This window comes from Chiroxiphia lanceolata, chromosome 11, assembly GCF_009829145.1.
Source record: "Chiroxiphia lanceolata isolate bChiLan1 chromosome 11, bChiLan1.pri, whole genome shotgun sequence".
Classification (NCBI taxonomy): Eukaryota; Metazoa; Chordata; class Aves; order Passeriformes; family Pipridae; genus Chiroxiphia; species Chiroxiphia lanceolata.
In genome coordinates, this window is record NC_045647.1 from 17,547,782 (window position 1) to 17,562,498 (window position 14,717).

Genomic DNA, 14,717 nt, shown 5'->3' on the forward strand with positions numbered 1-14,717 from the left:
GCAATATCCAGGAGAAAACAACAAAGTAAGTTCTTCTGGACACCACTTCTCCCTGACATCCTCCCTCTGCCTGGTCATTTTCAACTTGGGGACTTTCTGAACCAAATCTGGTTCTACATACTTAGCAATTCTTATTTGCCAAACTGCACTTCTCTTGAGAACAGAGTATTTCTGAGATAGAAAGGGTGCCCACTAAACAACCTGGAGCAGAGGATGATTTTGGAGAAGGATGGTGAATTAGGATAGAACTGAAGTGGTGGGATATGGACAAAGACGCCTCTCCAACTCCTTCCATTCTTTGGTCAACACACATTTAACAGAAACACCAATGGACAAAACCACCTACCTGAAGGCTCTTATAGGGCCTAGAATCTTTGCTGGGTTTTCCCTCCGAAAAGGACTTGCCGTGTTCATAATCAAACATCTGGTTCCCTGGCAGCCGGTGATCCACATCACGATACTCCATGTTCCGGTAATCTGTGTCTTGCCTTCCAAGGAAATCCAGGTCACCTTCACCCTTTAACCCAAGATCAGAATCGGATCTTTGCTGCTCCCCCCCAGAAAGCTGCTGCTGTTGCTGCTTGTTAGCAAAGGTCTGAGGTTGCTCCTCTTGGTCCTGAAGAGTAGGAAGAGGTCCACGGCTATTTTGGAAATTGTGTGAAGTGTCATCTTCAAGACCCAGTCCGAGTGATTCCTCTTCTCTGGCTGGTGCTTCCGAGTGTTGAAACTCTCCTTTTTGGCTACCAAAGGGAGTTCTATCTAGACCAAGTGCAGACTCGTCTCTCTTGCTGGTGCTTAAACCAGAGCCCTCTCTTTCCGCTAAAGGTACAGTAGATTGGTTGTGCCTAAAATCTACAAGGCTTTGATCCATGGGAGGCATTTCCCTATCTGAAAAGTCCATGGGAGGAGCCACATCTCTGCTCCTAAAATCCTGATCAGACCGGGACCTGTGCCTATTTCTGAAGTCTGACGACGGTGCATTTCTGTTTCTGAAGTCCAAATCAGAGGTGCCCACACCCCTGAAGTCCAAATCAGGTACATCCCTATTTCTGAAGTCTGAATAGGAATGGTCTCGGCCCCTGTAGTCTAACTCAGACATGTCTCTTGTCCTGAAGTCTGAATGAGACCCATCTCGACCTCTGAAGTCTAGATCGTAAGACCCCCTTCCCCTGAAGTCTGATGGAGGTTCATCCCTGCCTCTGTAATCCATATTATGTGCTTCCCTGTCCCTGTAGTTCATACGGAACGTCTCCCTGTTCCTGTAGTCCCCTGAAGGAATGTCCCCACCCCTGAAGTCCATAGGGGGCCCTTCTCTCTCCCGGAAGTCTCCAGAGTACATATCCCTGCCCCTATACTCAGAAGGGGGTGGTTCCCTACCTCTGAAATCCATCTGAGACTCATCTCTGCCCTGGAAGTCAGATGGTGGGAAATCTCTGCCCCTGAAATCATGGTGCCCCTCCCCACCTCTGAAGTCACTACGTGGTCCATCTCTAGCTCCATAGCTGAAAGAAGGTTCCTCTCTGTTGGCAAACTGAGGATTGAGGATGCCTGAGAGTGCCTGGATATCAAAAGGAAGTGATTTTCTGCCAGAGAAGTTGCCAGAGTGTCTTTCTTGAGCAAGACTATCAAGGGAAGGAGGATATTCCCTGTTCCACCCGGGAGCAAACCTTTCTTCTTGGCTCCCACTGTAGAAATAAAGACAGTATTATTCATAACGTGCTTAGAGTCTGAAATCTACACAGCAGCACATTCTTCTCTAAACTTTTATAGAGCTGTGTAACAGTCTAAGATCCGCAGAAGATATTGATGTTTGGCAGTTTAAGATGAGGCAGCATACGACAGATGTGAGAAAGTAAACTTGGGTGCTCCCATTTCAGCACAATTTCCAGAAGCACTCAACAGGGAATACCTGCAATATTAATGGGTTAATGATGGTAGCAATCCACATAGTCCTGCACTGCACACAGCTCTGCAGCTGTCCGAGGTGCCGGCAGCTGGTGTGTGAGGAACCCCATGAGCTTAAGCTCTCCGGGCAGTATGGAAACAACTACACTTACACGTCATCCTGAGGCACATGAAAGCAGAGGTTACCAAACAGGCTTTATTGACATACTACAAAGACTCATTTATGCTTCCTTGTGCTGGAGTCCAAACTGGCAAACTGCTGAAAGCCTCCAGTTCAGATGCTGAGGATGCCTCACAGGACTGTGCCAACAATCAACATCCAAGATGTCCCTGAGCTCGTGCCTCCAGACTGTCTTACACTGAGTTCACAATGCTAGAGCTATGAGCTCTCCCAATATCTGCATAAAAACACTAAGGAAGTTTCCTCCTAAGACAGTTTTTCAAAACCCAATGAGGCTTTTTGGTTTTGTTTTTTTTTTTTTTGAGATGGAGCTACTTGATTTTTCATTTAAGCGAGGCTCCAGTATATTTTTTAAAAAATAGAATAATATAGTATCAACATTTTAAAATAACACCAAATGCTACCCGAAGCAGTGGACATTTCCTTAGCAACTACAGCAAGTCATGTTATATTTCAAGCTTCACTACAGAATCACTCACCAAGATTAATGAAACCATACACAGATTTCCTAAGCTGCACGGTCCATTTCACCACCATGTACAACAGTAATTAAAACTTGGATCAAGGACAGCATTCCCCACCCAATACATTAAAGCATGATGCCAATAAAATCCACTTAAAAATCAGCAGAACAGCACTATTGATATCATCACAAGACACAATCACTCCCCCATCAATACCACTAGGACATGTTCTGGAGGATACTGGTTTTCATCAGCTTTCTCAACACATTACAGTAGACAATTATTTGAAGTATTCTTATTGCAGAAACCCAAGGTATGGCATGATCAGTACCTTTGTCACGCCGATATTCAAGGAACTGAGGTGCACACATAAGCAAAGGATGAAAGAATTATGCACAACAGAGGAAAATCCTGGGTTCTGGTGGCTCCATTTTTATACCCAGAGCCCTCTTGCAAACACAGGGGCCAGTAACAACCAGAGCAACACAAAATAAGACAAATATCATGCTGTGCAGGTCAGCTGCACATGAATCTTTACAACAGTTCCAGGGACACTTAAAAATGCCTTGCAAAGAAGTATATGGGAATACAGACTTTTTGGAAGGCTATGTAGTGACAGGACAAGGAGGAATTGGTTTAAACTGAAAGAGAGCAGGTTTACATTAGGTATCAGGAAGAGATTCTTCCCTGTGAGGATGGTGAGGCACTGACACAGGTTGCCCAGAGAAGCTGTGGCTGCCCCATCCCTGGAAGTGTTCAAGGCCAGGTTGGACGGGGAGCAACCTGGGCTAGTGGAAGGTGTTACTGCAAGGAGTTGGAACGAGATGTTCTTTGGGGTCCCTTCCAACCTAAACTATTCTGTGATTCTATGATATATGGACTTACTAAACTCATGGAAAGAATTAAACTCTCAAAGTTTTCATAAAATCGTGTGTGATATCCTGTGCAAGGAAAGTGCCAGGATTTTTGAAGTTATTTTCTTCTCTTACAGGTGTCAATAGCACATAGCACCAAAAGCCATATGGCACATCATCACCTTAGCTCACAACAGCTAAACTAAGCATCACTAGAAAAGGTGGTGTGGAGAAGGAATAGAACTATTAAAAGCAGTTGTTGGTTTAAAAACTAAATTAAAAACTTCACAGAAACACAAAAAGTTACACTGTCAATTAACTGGCCTGTTGTTTGGCAATCACACCTAGTTTCACACAGAACTCACAACTTCTACCAAAATAGTAAACAGAGTGTTCCCATGGCTTATTGTATTTAAGAATGTTGCTGAAACAAACTGTACATTCAAGTGCTTACCGAAAAGACCCCGTTCTGTTGCCTTGTCGATGGTCTCCCCACATTTTGATCTTGTCTGGTAGGTTTCCAGAAATGGTTAATTCACTCTAGAAACACCCAGACGCCACAACCTGTTGAATAAAACAACATGACAATAAGCTACAAGGCAAAGAACACATATCACATGAGAAAAAACACTGCTGGTTAGAAGGGGTGTGTGTAACATCTGATCAGGATCCACAGATACACAAGACCACACTTAGGCATGAATGAATTCAAGTGTCGCGTTTCTCCACGTTCAAATTTGCAAGCGCCAAACAACTCCTGAAATCAACTCCTGTCAATATGGTGGGCAAACAATTTGATATCTGCTTTGATTAACATAGAGCTTTCCAACATACTGTGCTGTCTGACACTATTTGGGGTGCAGATAGAAATGTGAGAACGCCAACCATCTACAAACAGCAAGGACCGCAGCAGAACAACAGTTTGCAATTAATGTTTAATCCAAACTATTTTTGCCAAAAGCTCTTTGCTGTTCAAGGAAATGATCGCTACTACTGGTCTGCCATGGGGACCCTGCCCTCAGAAGTCTGCAGATAACAGAGAAGGCTTTGCCAATAAATCATGACAGGCACTGCTCTCCAACGCTGCCCTCATCAAGCTGAGTGACGCAAATAACACTTGCCTCAACAGAAATCTAAAATTTCATCCACTTCCTCCCACCAGCGGAGAAGGTGAGGATTTCCTGGCGATAACCAAGGCCAGGACTTGAAATAGGAAGTACTTCCGTCTTTCCCCAAAAAAAAAACAAAAGAGAAAAAAAAAAGAAAAAAAAGAGCCACAGCAGAGCATGGAGCAAACTGAGGGAAAAGGCAACCTGACAGCCTCAAACCTGCTCTGGCCCATCCAGCTGTGGTGGTGCAGGAGGGTTGCCTGCCGTGCCACCAATCAAAGCTGGGAGACCTGAGGCTCCAAGGCAGGATTATTTAATTCCAGTGGTTCAGGGCACAGAGGACAGCGGGGACAGTCACCACCAGGCCTGGCTAGAGCAGCTCACACAGAAGAAAAGCAGACAAACATCCTGTTTATTCTCACTTCCAAAGGTCAGCGCTGCCATACGGGAGGCAGGTCGGCAGAGCAGGTTGTGACAGACCTCACAGCAGGGAGTGATCCCAGACGGGGAGCTGGCAGCATGTGCCAAGGAGCTGAGGGAGCTGCCCCACCAAGAGGGAGTATCCACTCCTGCCAGGGTCCATCACCTGCCACGGAAGACTCAGGTGGGAGCCAGGGATGGCAGAGGCTGGCAAGCCTCAGGAACCAAGGGTGTGGAGGTTGAGGAAGGCAACCTGTGCAACCACTGCAGATCCATCCCCCCCAGCACCATTTCCAAAGGAACAGGTTCATTCAGGTGGCCACTAAAGCCCGAGAGCACTGGTCTGCTCATGTTTTACATGGTTTTCCACGCAATAGCAACCTCCTTGGTCCCAAGGATTTCTTCCATAAGTTCTATCCTATTTTCTTACTTGGAGGTGAATGTAAAAGAACCAAGATCACACCCTTCACGGCAAGGACAGTGAGGGGAGATGGTTATGGCAGTCACCACTACAGCTGGCTGCCACCAGCCAGTCCTTTCATCTGTGAACTTTTGCAGCCCGCGGACCTGGCGTTTCTTGTTCTTCCCTTCTGGGTTTCCTCCCCCACTCCAGTTCTCATTAAGCCAACAACCTCACTGATGCTTAAAAAAAAACAAAAATAAAATCCCTTGCCAGCTGGGAACTGTTTAGACATAATATTGAAATTATCAGACGGGAGGAAAAAAAAAATACCACTGGACAGATATCAGGCCTGGCACAGATCCACTGAGCCATTCAGCAACCTCCGTGGGTGTGAGGTCATGGTTCAATAACACAGGCAGCCACACTGGTTCTGACTGGCTCCCTGCTCAGCCTGATCTGCTCCCCCCGCTCTGCCTTTGGCAATGCACAGGGTGTAAGTTCTTGCCAGCTTGTGCTTTTCTGGGTCTGCACCATGGATGACCCTTGGAAGAGAGTTATATTTAACCCAGGTCACTTCAGTGATACGCTTTACCATACAGCCCCACAAACCAAGGTGACAGCAAACTGCAGGACAGGGACAGAAGGGCCTTAGCCTGGCTTCCACCAATGCCAAGATCTCCTGAAGGTGGGTCCTGCTACAGCTGCTCCAAAAAAAATCACACTGTGATGAGACACCGTGAGGATTCACCCTTCTGCCACAGGCAGGTAAGTGCCAGCTCAGCTCCCACCTCCCAGCTCACAGGGAGATGCTGGGAGACAGGTCAGTGTGAGTGAGGCTGTTTCCAAGGGCATCCCAACAGAGCCCAGGGCTGAGGCCAGGACAAGAGCAAAGCACAGAAAAAATCCACCCCTGTGCACAGGGAACTGTGCGTTGATTAGTTCTGTCATACTTTGGTCACAATCAATTGTCTGAGGGATGGCAAGGGAGTTTCACACAGTGACACAGCCTGATCCAGTCATGGGAAGAGCCCAGACTGACAGCTCTTTAGGACAATAATGAGCTGTTACAATTACACTGAACTGTTCAGGAGGGCAGATATTCATCATCTTTCCCTCCTCTTATCCCAGTTGGCTCTACTCCCTGCTGGCAAAGCCTTGGCTGCACTGAAGATACAGAAGGCACAACTAAAGGAGGGGAAGTTTTTTTGTGGTTTTAGTTCCTCCAACAACTGGTGGTTCTGCAACTCCCCCAGGAGAGTCAAGTGGAGCTCCGGATGCTCCCTGGCAATTACACCCAAGGACTTCCCCAGGACCGTGCCCCTGCCCTCCCCAGCACACCCCCAGACAGCTCTGGGAACATTCCTCATTCCGCTTCCCAAACTACATGTGCCAAGCCTTACAGCAAACTCTTGGATCTCTTATTCCAATTTACATACTGCCATGGGAAAATAATGGCATTGTACATAGGAATTGTGCAGTTGAGCCAGACTAAACAACTTGTCTTCCTCAGGACTAATTACAAACTTCTGGCACGAGGCAGAGCGTGAAATGCCAGCACAGCCCTTAAGCATCTCCTCACCAACTTATACCCAACTTCACACCTTATTTTCCATATCTGGGGGGATGAGGGGGGTAACTGGTGATGAATTGGGCAAAGTGAGGTTCCAAAGAGGTGCTAATTTCAGAAAAACACTCTGATATTCACAGCTTCTCTCCAAACAGATTTTGCCAAGAGGAAATCCAACACAGGAGAACAGAGGAAGCAATTTGCTGTGGAACAACCTTCTGCATCCAGTAAAGTTTTCGTGAGGCTGAAGAAAGGAAAAGGCCTCTGTGAAATTCAAGTACTGCAGAAGGTACAAACGAAAACATTTCCCTTGGGAGGGAACTGCAAGAAACTAAGACAGCCAATTATATCTAATGTTAAAGTTGGAGGTCCCTAATTCAGAGGAAGTATTAAAAGCACATCACTGAAATCTGAAAGTGAAGGGAGAGGGAACCATTCTGGCTCTCATGGGTGTCAGGCTAGAGGATTTTAATGAAAAAAGGGGAAGCGTACGCTTTTGAGCTGTATGATGCTTCTAGAAACATGTATTATAGACAATTAGGTGAACTTCTATGGGGACACATGTCCCCATTACTATCCTGACCTTGCATGTCCCAAAGGACTTAGTGAGCACATTTCCAGCTAGGGAGTGCTGGGAGAGAGTCTCACACCTATCCCTGCTGGGATAGGACAGCGGATTCCACCTCCACCAGCGTTTCCAGAAGTAACGCCACTCACCAGCAGCAACACCAGACTCGTGTGGTGCCAAGTGTTTTAAAAGTCAGAGCATGAGAGGTCACTGCCACCACTCCCAGACACTGCTTTACTTACAGCCCAAAATCCCACTTAGCCCATCCCTGGGGATTACATCAGCTAACACACAGCCCCCATCAGCTCCTTCTGCATCCCGGCATGAATCCAGCCCACTTCTGTCCATCCTTTTTACAACCATGAGCGTTCAGAGATGGAAACACAAGTGCCTCGATGCAAAAAAAAAAAGCCTTAATTCTGATCAGGGCCTCAGAACAACAACGAGATACCCAGAAACACCACGACAGCTGACAATTACATAGGCGGCAGGCCCCAACATTTCCACGTGGGATATCCCATGTGAGATCTAGGGACCGAGCTTCCCAACCCCACAACCCACATCCCACAGGGGCGTGGGGTCCCGATGAGGACACCGAGCCTGCAGGGCCCAGCTGCGCGCCCACAGCGCCAGGAGCTGATGCCCCAGACCCCGCAGCGGGGCCGCCCCCAGCCCTATCCCATCCCCGCACCGCGGGTGACTCCAAAACAGCCCCCCCGCCATGCTCACGGACTCCAGAACCTCACCCCCTCTACCCGGGACAAACGCACCCCGGGAGCCTCTCGGGACCCCCCCCGCCCCTCTCACCACACTAAGTGAGCCCCCCCTTTACTCCGGGTGCCCCCTTTATCCCCCGGGAGCCCCTTCTCACCTCCTGCTCCCGCTCCGCCGCTCCCGCCGCGCACAGGCCCCGGCGCCGCCACGGCGAGAGCCCGGAACTTCCGGACCCCCTCCCGGAGCGCGGGGTTAGAGGGGGATGTTGGGAATTGTAGTCCCTGCCTCTCCGTCCCGGCCTCCCACTCTCGGTCGTGGCTGCGGGGCGCTTGGACTACAACTCCCACGATCTCACTCGGCGCGCACCGCCTACAAGTCCCACGATGCCGCGCGGCGGGTCGCCGCGATGGTCGGGGTGTCGCCGCGGTCGGGGCCGGGACAGGGGGTAGGGCGGGAGGCGACCGCCCGCCGCCGGCTCCGAGCCCTCCTCCGGCCCGCCTAGGCCGTGCCCAGGGGGCTGCGGGGCGGCCCTGGGAGGAGCCGCGGAGGTGGGTCCCCGCGCGTTGTCCTTTGCGAGGGGTCCCGGGCCTGGGTCGTGTCGGGGCTGTGGGAGCGGTGACACCTCAGCGCTGGGGGGTGAAGGGTCACGGTGGGTCCGTACTGGGCCGGGGCAGGGTCCTGGGGTGAGCCTCGCCCCCGGAACGGTCAGCAGGGTGTTGGGGAGAGGTGAGGACGGGGCCCTGATGCGCTCCCCAGAACCCTCCAGGGCTGTCACAGGCTCCCCCAGGGCAGGACGGAGCTCTGACCAGCTTCCCAGCACCCTCCAGAGCTGTCACAGGGTTTTGGGGAGAGGGTCCGGCTCCCCTAGGTGAGGACGGGGCCATAATCTGCTCTAGGGCTATCACAGGATTTTGGGGGAGCTCGAGCTCCCTCGGGTGCAGCGTTACCTGATGCTGGGTTTGGGAGCAGGAGGTGTCCTGGAGCACAGGGCAGAGCCGGCGCTCCATGAACTTCCCCCCCAGCCAGTTTCGGAGGCACAGGCTCCCAGCCAGCCTGCCTGCCTCCTGTTGCTTTCAATTGTGCTCGCTTTTGGGCCGGTTTTCCCCCGAGGAAGGAAGGAAGGAGCTGGGCTGGAGGCACAGCCGGCTCTGCCCGGGAGAGCTGGGGCTGTAGAGGACACCCGGCTCCCGATGACGCCATTGGTGCCGGCTCAGCAGGAGTGTCACCAGCCTGGTCCCATCGCAACCACCTAATCCAGGCCAAGAAGGGTCATAAAACCCGCCCTGTGCAAACATGAGGCCTGTGGGATTGCGGGTGTGCGGGACTTGCCCCATCCAGGGCTGTGTCCCTTCCCCCTCGCTGCCGGGACCGGCACGGGGAGGCTGAGCGGCTTTCACGGGGGAAATTGGGGCCAAGCCTGGATGAAAGGTGCCGGGGCCAGGGGACTGGAAAGAGCTGGGGCTGCGTGAGAGAGGAAATCCTGCTGGATTAGAGCAGCTTTCCTGACGTCTCACCAGGGCTTGGTGCTGCCTGCTGAGCCAGCAGGATCAGGCCGCAGGTGCTGCCATGGTCCTTCTGGACAGCGGAGTGTTTCAGGACCCGCTGTGAGGGTGAGAGGACACAGAGGTGACACTGTGGGTCACACACAGGTCCTGCCCCAAGGAATGGCTGCAGATGTCCACAAGAAGAAGAGCTGGGAAGTGCCCAATGGGTCCCTGGCGCCAGGAGATGGGCAGCACACGGAGCGGTCCGAGAGCCCCACGCCGGGGCTGGCGCAGGGCACGGAGCCAGGTATGGGGCACAGCTCAACCCGGGGGAAGAGAAGGGGGGGAAAAACAGGTCCTCATGTGGGCTGGACCCTCTGCAGCCCCTCAGGCAGGAGGAAACAGGCCCACTGGCAACTCCACACGAGCAGGACCCGCACCCCAGGGTGCTGCGGGATGGGGAGAGGAGGCAGGTCCTTGTCCTTTTTGCATCCTCTGCCCAGCGTGGAGGACACATGGACAGGTGCTGCATGGCCCGTTATTCCAGGGGCGGGCCAGGAGGGAGCCATGTTTGTGCACACCCGCTCCTACGAGGACCTGACGAGCCCCGAGGACGGGGCGGCCGTGGCGCGGAGCCCGGAGGAGCGACGAGGGGAGCCGGGGGAGCAGAGCAGCATGGAGCAGATCAGCAAGGACTTCAGCGAGCTGAGCACACAGCTCACAGGCATGGCCCTCGACCTGGAGGAGGAGATGAGGCCGGGCAAGGAGGGGAAGCTGGAGCAGTCCCCGCAGACCCCACGCCGTGACTCGGTGCTGTCGGGGAAGGAGGAGGAGGACGTGACCATGGACGCCTGGCGCATGCACCGCAAGCACGTCTTCGTGCTGAGCGAGGCGGGCAAGCCCGTGTATTCCCGCTACGGCTCTGAGGAGGCCCTGTCCAGCACCATGGGCGTCATGATGGCCCTGGTGTCCTTCCTGGAGGCCGAGAAAAATGCCATCCGGTCCATCCATGCAGGTACAGCCCTTGGGGGGGAATGAGATGGGGGGTTCACAACCTGCGTATCCGTGCGCCTGCTGCCCTGGGCCACGTTAGCTGTCCCCAGGGGCACACTGGTGCTGGGGGGAGAGCTGTAGCCCTGGGAAGCCAGGCTTACAGGTCTGTCCCTGCCCCCCGCTGGGGACTCACTCCCAAGCAGATGGCTACAAGGTGGTGTTCGTGCGGAGGAGCCCACTGGTGCTGGTGGCAGTGGCACGCACCCGGCAGTCGGAGCAGGAGATCGCCCACGAGCTGCTCTACATCTACTATCAGATCCTGAGCCTGCTCACCTGGACCCAGCTGAACCACATCTTCCAGCAGAAGCAGAACTATGACCTGCGCCGGCTCCTGGCCGGCTCCGAGCGCATCACCGACAACCTGCTGGACCTCATGGCCCACGACCCCAGCTTCCTGATGGGCGCCGTGCGCTGCCTGCCCCTGGCTGCCAGCGTCCGGGACGCCGTCAGCAGCAGCCTGCAGCAGGCCAAGGCCAAGAGCCTGGTCTTCTCCATTCTCCTCTCTGGGAACCAGTTGGTGTCTCTCGTGAGGAAGAAAGATCAGTTCCTCCACCCCATTGACCTCCACCTGCTCTTCAACCTCATCAGCTCTTCTTCCTCCTTTCGGGAGGGTGAAGCCTGGACTCCTATTTGCCTCCCCAAGTTCAACTCCAGTGGCTTCTTCCATGCTCACATCTCCTACCTGGAGCAGGAGATGGACCTGTGCCTGCTGCTGGTCTCCACAGACCGCGAGGACTTCTTCACCGTGTCCGACTGCAAGCGGCGCTTCCAGGAGCGGCTGCGGCGGCGGGGGGTGCACCACGCCCTGCAGGAGGCCCTGCGCACCCCCTTCTACAGCGTCGCCCAGGTGGGCATCCCCAACCTCCGGCACTTCATCTACAAGTCCAAGAGCTCTGGGCTCTTCACCAGGTGAGGCCCTGGGGAACCATCAGGCCAAGGCTGTGGCATATGGAATGAGCCAAGCCTCTTCTCTGGGGGGCTAACGGGGTGCTGTGTTCCTGCAGCCCTGAGATTGAGGCTCCCTACGTGCAGGAGGAGGAGAAGGAGAGGCTCTTGGGGCTCTACCAGTACCTGCACAGCCGGGCCCACAACTCTTCACGGCCCCTGAAGAACATCTACTTCACGGGCCCCCGAGAGAACCTTCTGGCGTGGGTAAGGCTGTCAGTGGGTTTTGGTGAGCCTGTCTTTCCTGGTCTTGTGTGGCGCGAAAAGGGGGGGTGGCAGGACACAGCACCAGCTCCATGGTCCCCAGGGAGGCCTCCAGCCTGTTTGGGGGTGAGCTTGCCCCAGTGTGAGGGAGGGATGAGCAGGGGTGGCAGCAGGAGCTGGTGAATTTCGGCACCAAGGGCTGTGCTATGTGCTGTCATGAACTCAGTGCTGTGGTGAAAACCCACTCTGGGTGCAAACTCCGGGGTTTGGTCCTCCCACTTCTGAGCAAACCAGATGCCACCCATTTAAGGTACCACCTCATGTCCCTGCACTGGAGCTCCTGTGCCTATTCCCAGTAGCCCATGGTGGGAAGATACAATGCCAGCTCCAAGTGGTGCACAGTCCTGTTCCCAGCATGTATCCCATTCCTTCTCCCAGGTAACCAACGCCTTTGAGCTCTATGTATGCTACAGTCCCCTGGGGACCAAGGCTGGTGCCATCAGTGCTGTCAACAAGCTCATGAAGTGGATCCGCAAGGAGGAAGACCGACTCTTCATCCTCACACCCCAGACATACTGATGGGCATCACCCTGGGCGTGCTGCCAGCTGGGAGAGAGCCCCCGCTGTGCTGGGGAGCCCATTCCCAGGGATTCCCAGGCCATGTGTCTGGGGGAGAGGGCATGGTGGGATCCCAGAGCACAGAGAAACCCCCCTGTGGGACTGTCCAACCTGAATGTTAGAGATGGGGTGCACAGGGGAAGGGAAAGGGGTGAGCAGGACTTTCTCAGCTGCAGGCAGTGCCCCAGCTGGGGGGCTGCCCTTCCTCTGTGGTCCCCTGGCTCTGTCCCTGGAGTGGGGCTGCTGGTACCCTGGGTTGCTGGAGGGGAGCAGAGGAGCAGAGCCCCCGGGTCCTGCTGCCTGTGCCTGCCATCTCCTCTGGCATCCTGTGGCTGTGCCAAGGGTGAGGGTCCCCAGGGGAGAGGTGGAGACCCCAGTGCTGCTGTGCCCGCAGATGGCAGGTGACACTACCCAGGCAGGGGACAGGGCTGGCCTGGGGCACACACTGCTCTCCCTGCCCTGGGGGAGCTGGACCTCCCAAGTGCCAGGGAGTCCCTGGCAGTCCCACTGCAGGTTTGCCCCTTTGGCATCTGTATGAGCCCTGACCCTTCCCACTGTGGCTGTGAAAAGGATGTCCCTGGGGATGCTGGCAGGCAGGGTGGGTCAGCCTGCCTCAGCTGGGACAGCAGGGTCCTGCCCACCTCCCCATGAGGACACAGAGGAGCTCCAGAGAGATCTGGGGTGCCAAGGTGTCTGTCAGGGTGTTTGTGGGCTCATGGTGCTGGCTCTGGGTAGTGAACCCTAAATGGGCAGCTCAAGCACAGCCCCTGGGAGACCCCGCTGGCACAGGGCCCTGGTGCCCCCCAGCCCAAGGAGGGTCTTCCCCTTGGCACAGGAGCACCTGCCCCTAAACCCAGCCCCTTGAGCCAGTTATGCTGAGCTTGCTGCACAGGGGCCACCTACTCCCCAGACATCCCCAGGCACTGGTGTGGGGCTGAGCGTCTGTGAACTCCATGTTTTGGGGCTGTCTGGGTAGTGCTGGGGCAGGTGTTTGAGGATGGCACTCTGACAGCAAAGGAGCTGAGAAGGACCCGGCAGGGCTAGCACAGGGATCTGCTCCTGTGTTTATCCTCCTGCCAGAGTGTAATCGCTTGTCTTTGCTCATAAACATTATATGGACCCTAAGTCAAGACTTGTCGCATTCGTTTTTGTCTGCTGGAGTGGGGGGATGACCAGGCTGAGGGGGAGGTTTGGTCCAAGATTGGATACGGTTCAGTCCAGCCCTGGGGACCTGCTGGGAGCCAGGAAAGCTGGCCGGGAGCGGCATGAGGCCGCCGGGGCTGTGCTGGCAGGAGGCGGCGCTGGCTGTAGACTGGGAGCGGCGAAATCCCCGGGCTGAGCTGGCCGGGGCCAGCTCATGTCGAAACCGAGCCGAGAGGCGCAGCCGGAGGAAGGAGCTGTTGAGTAAGGCCCGGGGCCAGCGGAACTGCCGGGCCTTGCACAACGCGGGGCGGGAGCCTGGGAGGGCCGGGGGTGGCCAGGTGGCAGGGACAGGAGGGCCCATTTTCGGAGTGTTCAGGACCAAAGTCCCCGGCTGCGTGAGGCAGCGCCCTGCTCAGCTGAAGGAGAAGTCCATGTGCAAAGGGACCCGCAGCCCCAGGGTCCGAGGGCAGTAGGGCACTTGGAGGGCAAATCCACGTATGGACCGGGATATAAAGCATCTTCCTGCACCCCTGGAAGTGTAGTGCTGGCCCTTCCTGCCACCGCGGGGAGGAAAGGGACATGAGAAACAGAGTGGGCACAACAGAATTAACCCCCACGGCTGCCCTCGCAAAACTTTGGCTGCCTCAGCCCTGCTCCTGCTCCCCGGCTTGGAACCCTGGTGCTGAGCCTGCCACACCCCGCAAAGGCTGCCCCGTTCGCCTGGAAGTGAGCAGCAAACGCGGTGCTAGAGTGGGAGCTTTGGGGAAGCGACAAGTTCGATTCCATGTGTCAGGGTGTAGACCGCCCCTGTGGCAAGGGGACTGGAATCTGTGGCCGAGGGTACCAACATGCAGGACCCCACCCGTGCCCCGGGATGCCGGCAGCCGCCTCCCAGCCATCCGACGGCCACCCCGACCCGCGGTGGGCACCCCAGGCGCCGCGCCAGCCCTGCCCCCTGTCCCGGTCGAGGGCCTCTGCTCCCATCCGTGTCGCTCTCGGGCACCGTGCCCACCCATGTCTGTCCCCCCGAGGTGCTCAGCGGGCACCCCGAGCTGCCTGTTCCCGAGCACCCCCGTACCCCCGGG

General features: G+C 55.0%; 2 protein-coding genes across 2 annotated transcripts in view; one reads left to right on the forward strand and one right to left on the reverse strand.

The window, feature by feature from the left end:
* Positions 1-8,404, reverse strand: part of RBM6 (RNA binding motif protein 6) — a 57,221-nt gene extending 48,817 nt beyond the window's left edge. Inside the window, 4 exon segments of the mRNA XM_032699176.1 lie at positions 347-1,685; positions 3,859-3,968; positions 7,714-7,862; positions 8,343-8,404. Coding sequence (XP_032555067.1) covers positions 347-1,685; positions 3,859-3,902 — 1,383 coding nt within the window. The 5' untranslated portion in view covers positions 3,903-3,968; positions 7,714-7,862; positions 8,343-8,404.
* A 174-nt stretch (positions 8,405-8,578) lies between these two features.
* On the forward strand, positions 8,579-13,619 carry MON1A (MON1 homolog A, secretory trafficking associated). Its single transcript, XM_032699462.1, has 6 exons — positions 8,579-8,733; positions 9,835-9,976; positions 10,217-10,684; positions 10,866-11,631; positions 11,727-11,874; positions 12,310-13,619. Exons 2-6 carry the CDS (start codon positions 9,850-9,852, stop codon positions 12,448-12,450), a joined length of 1,650 nt encoding a protein of 549 aa, XP_032555353.1. The 5' UTR covers positions 8,579-8,733; positions 9,835-9,849; the 3' UTR covers positions 12,451-13,619.
* The last annotated feature ends 1,098 nt before the right edge of the window (positions 13,620-14,717 follow it).

Bases quoted from the DNA above. Each gene is read 5' to 3' on its own strand.
- MON1A (XM_032699462.1), top strand. From the start codon at position 9,850: ATGGCTGCAGATGTCCACAAGAAGAAGAGCTGGGAAGTGCCCAATGGG. The intron at 10,685-10,865 runs GTACAGCCCTTG...ACTCCCAAGCAG, and splicing joins CATCCGGTCCATCCATGCAG to ATGGCTACAAGGTGGTGTTC. The intron at 11,632-11,726 runs GTGAGGCCCTGG...GTGTTCCTGCAG, and splicing joins AGCTCTGGGCTCTTCACCAG to CCCTGAGATTGAGGCTCCCT.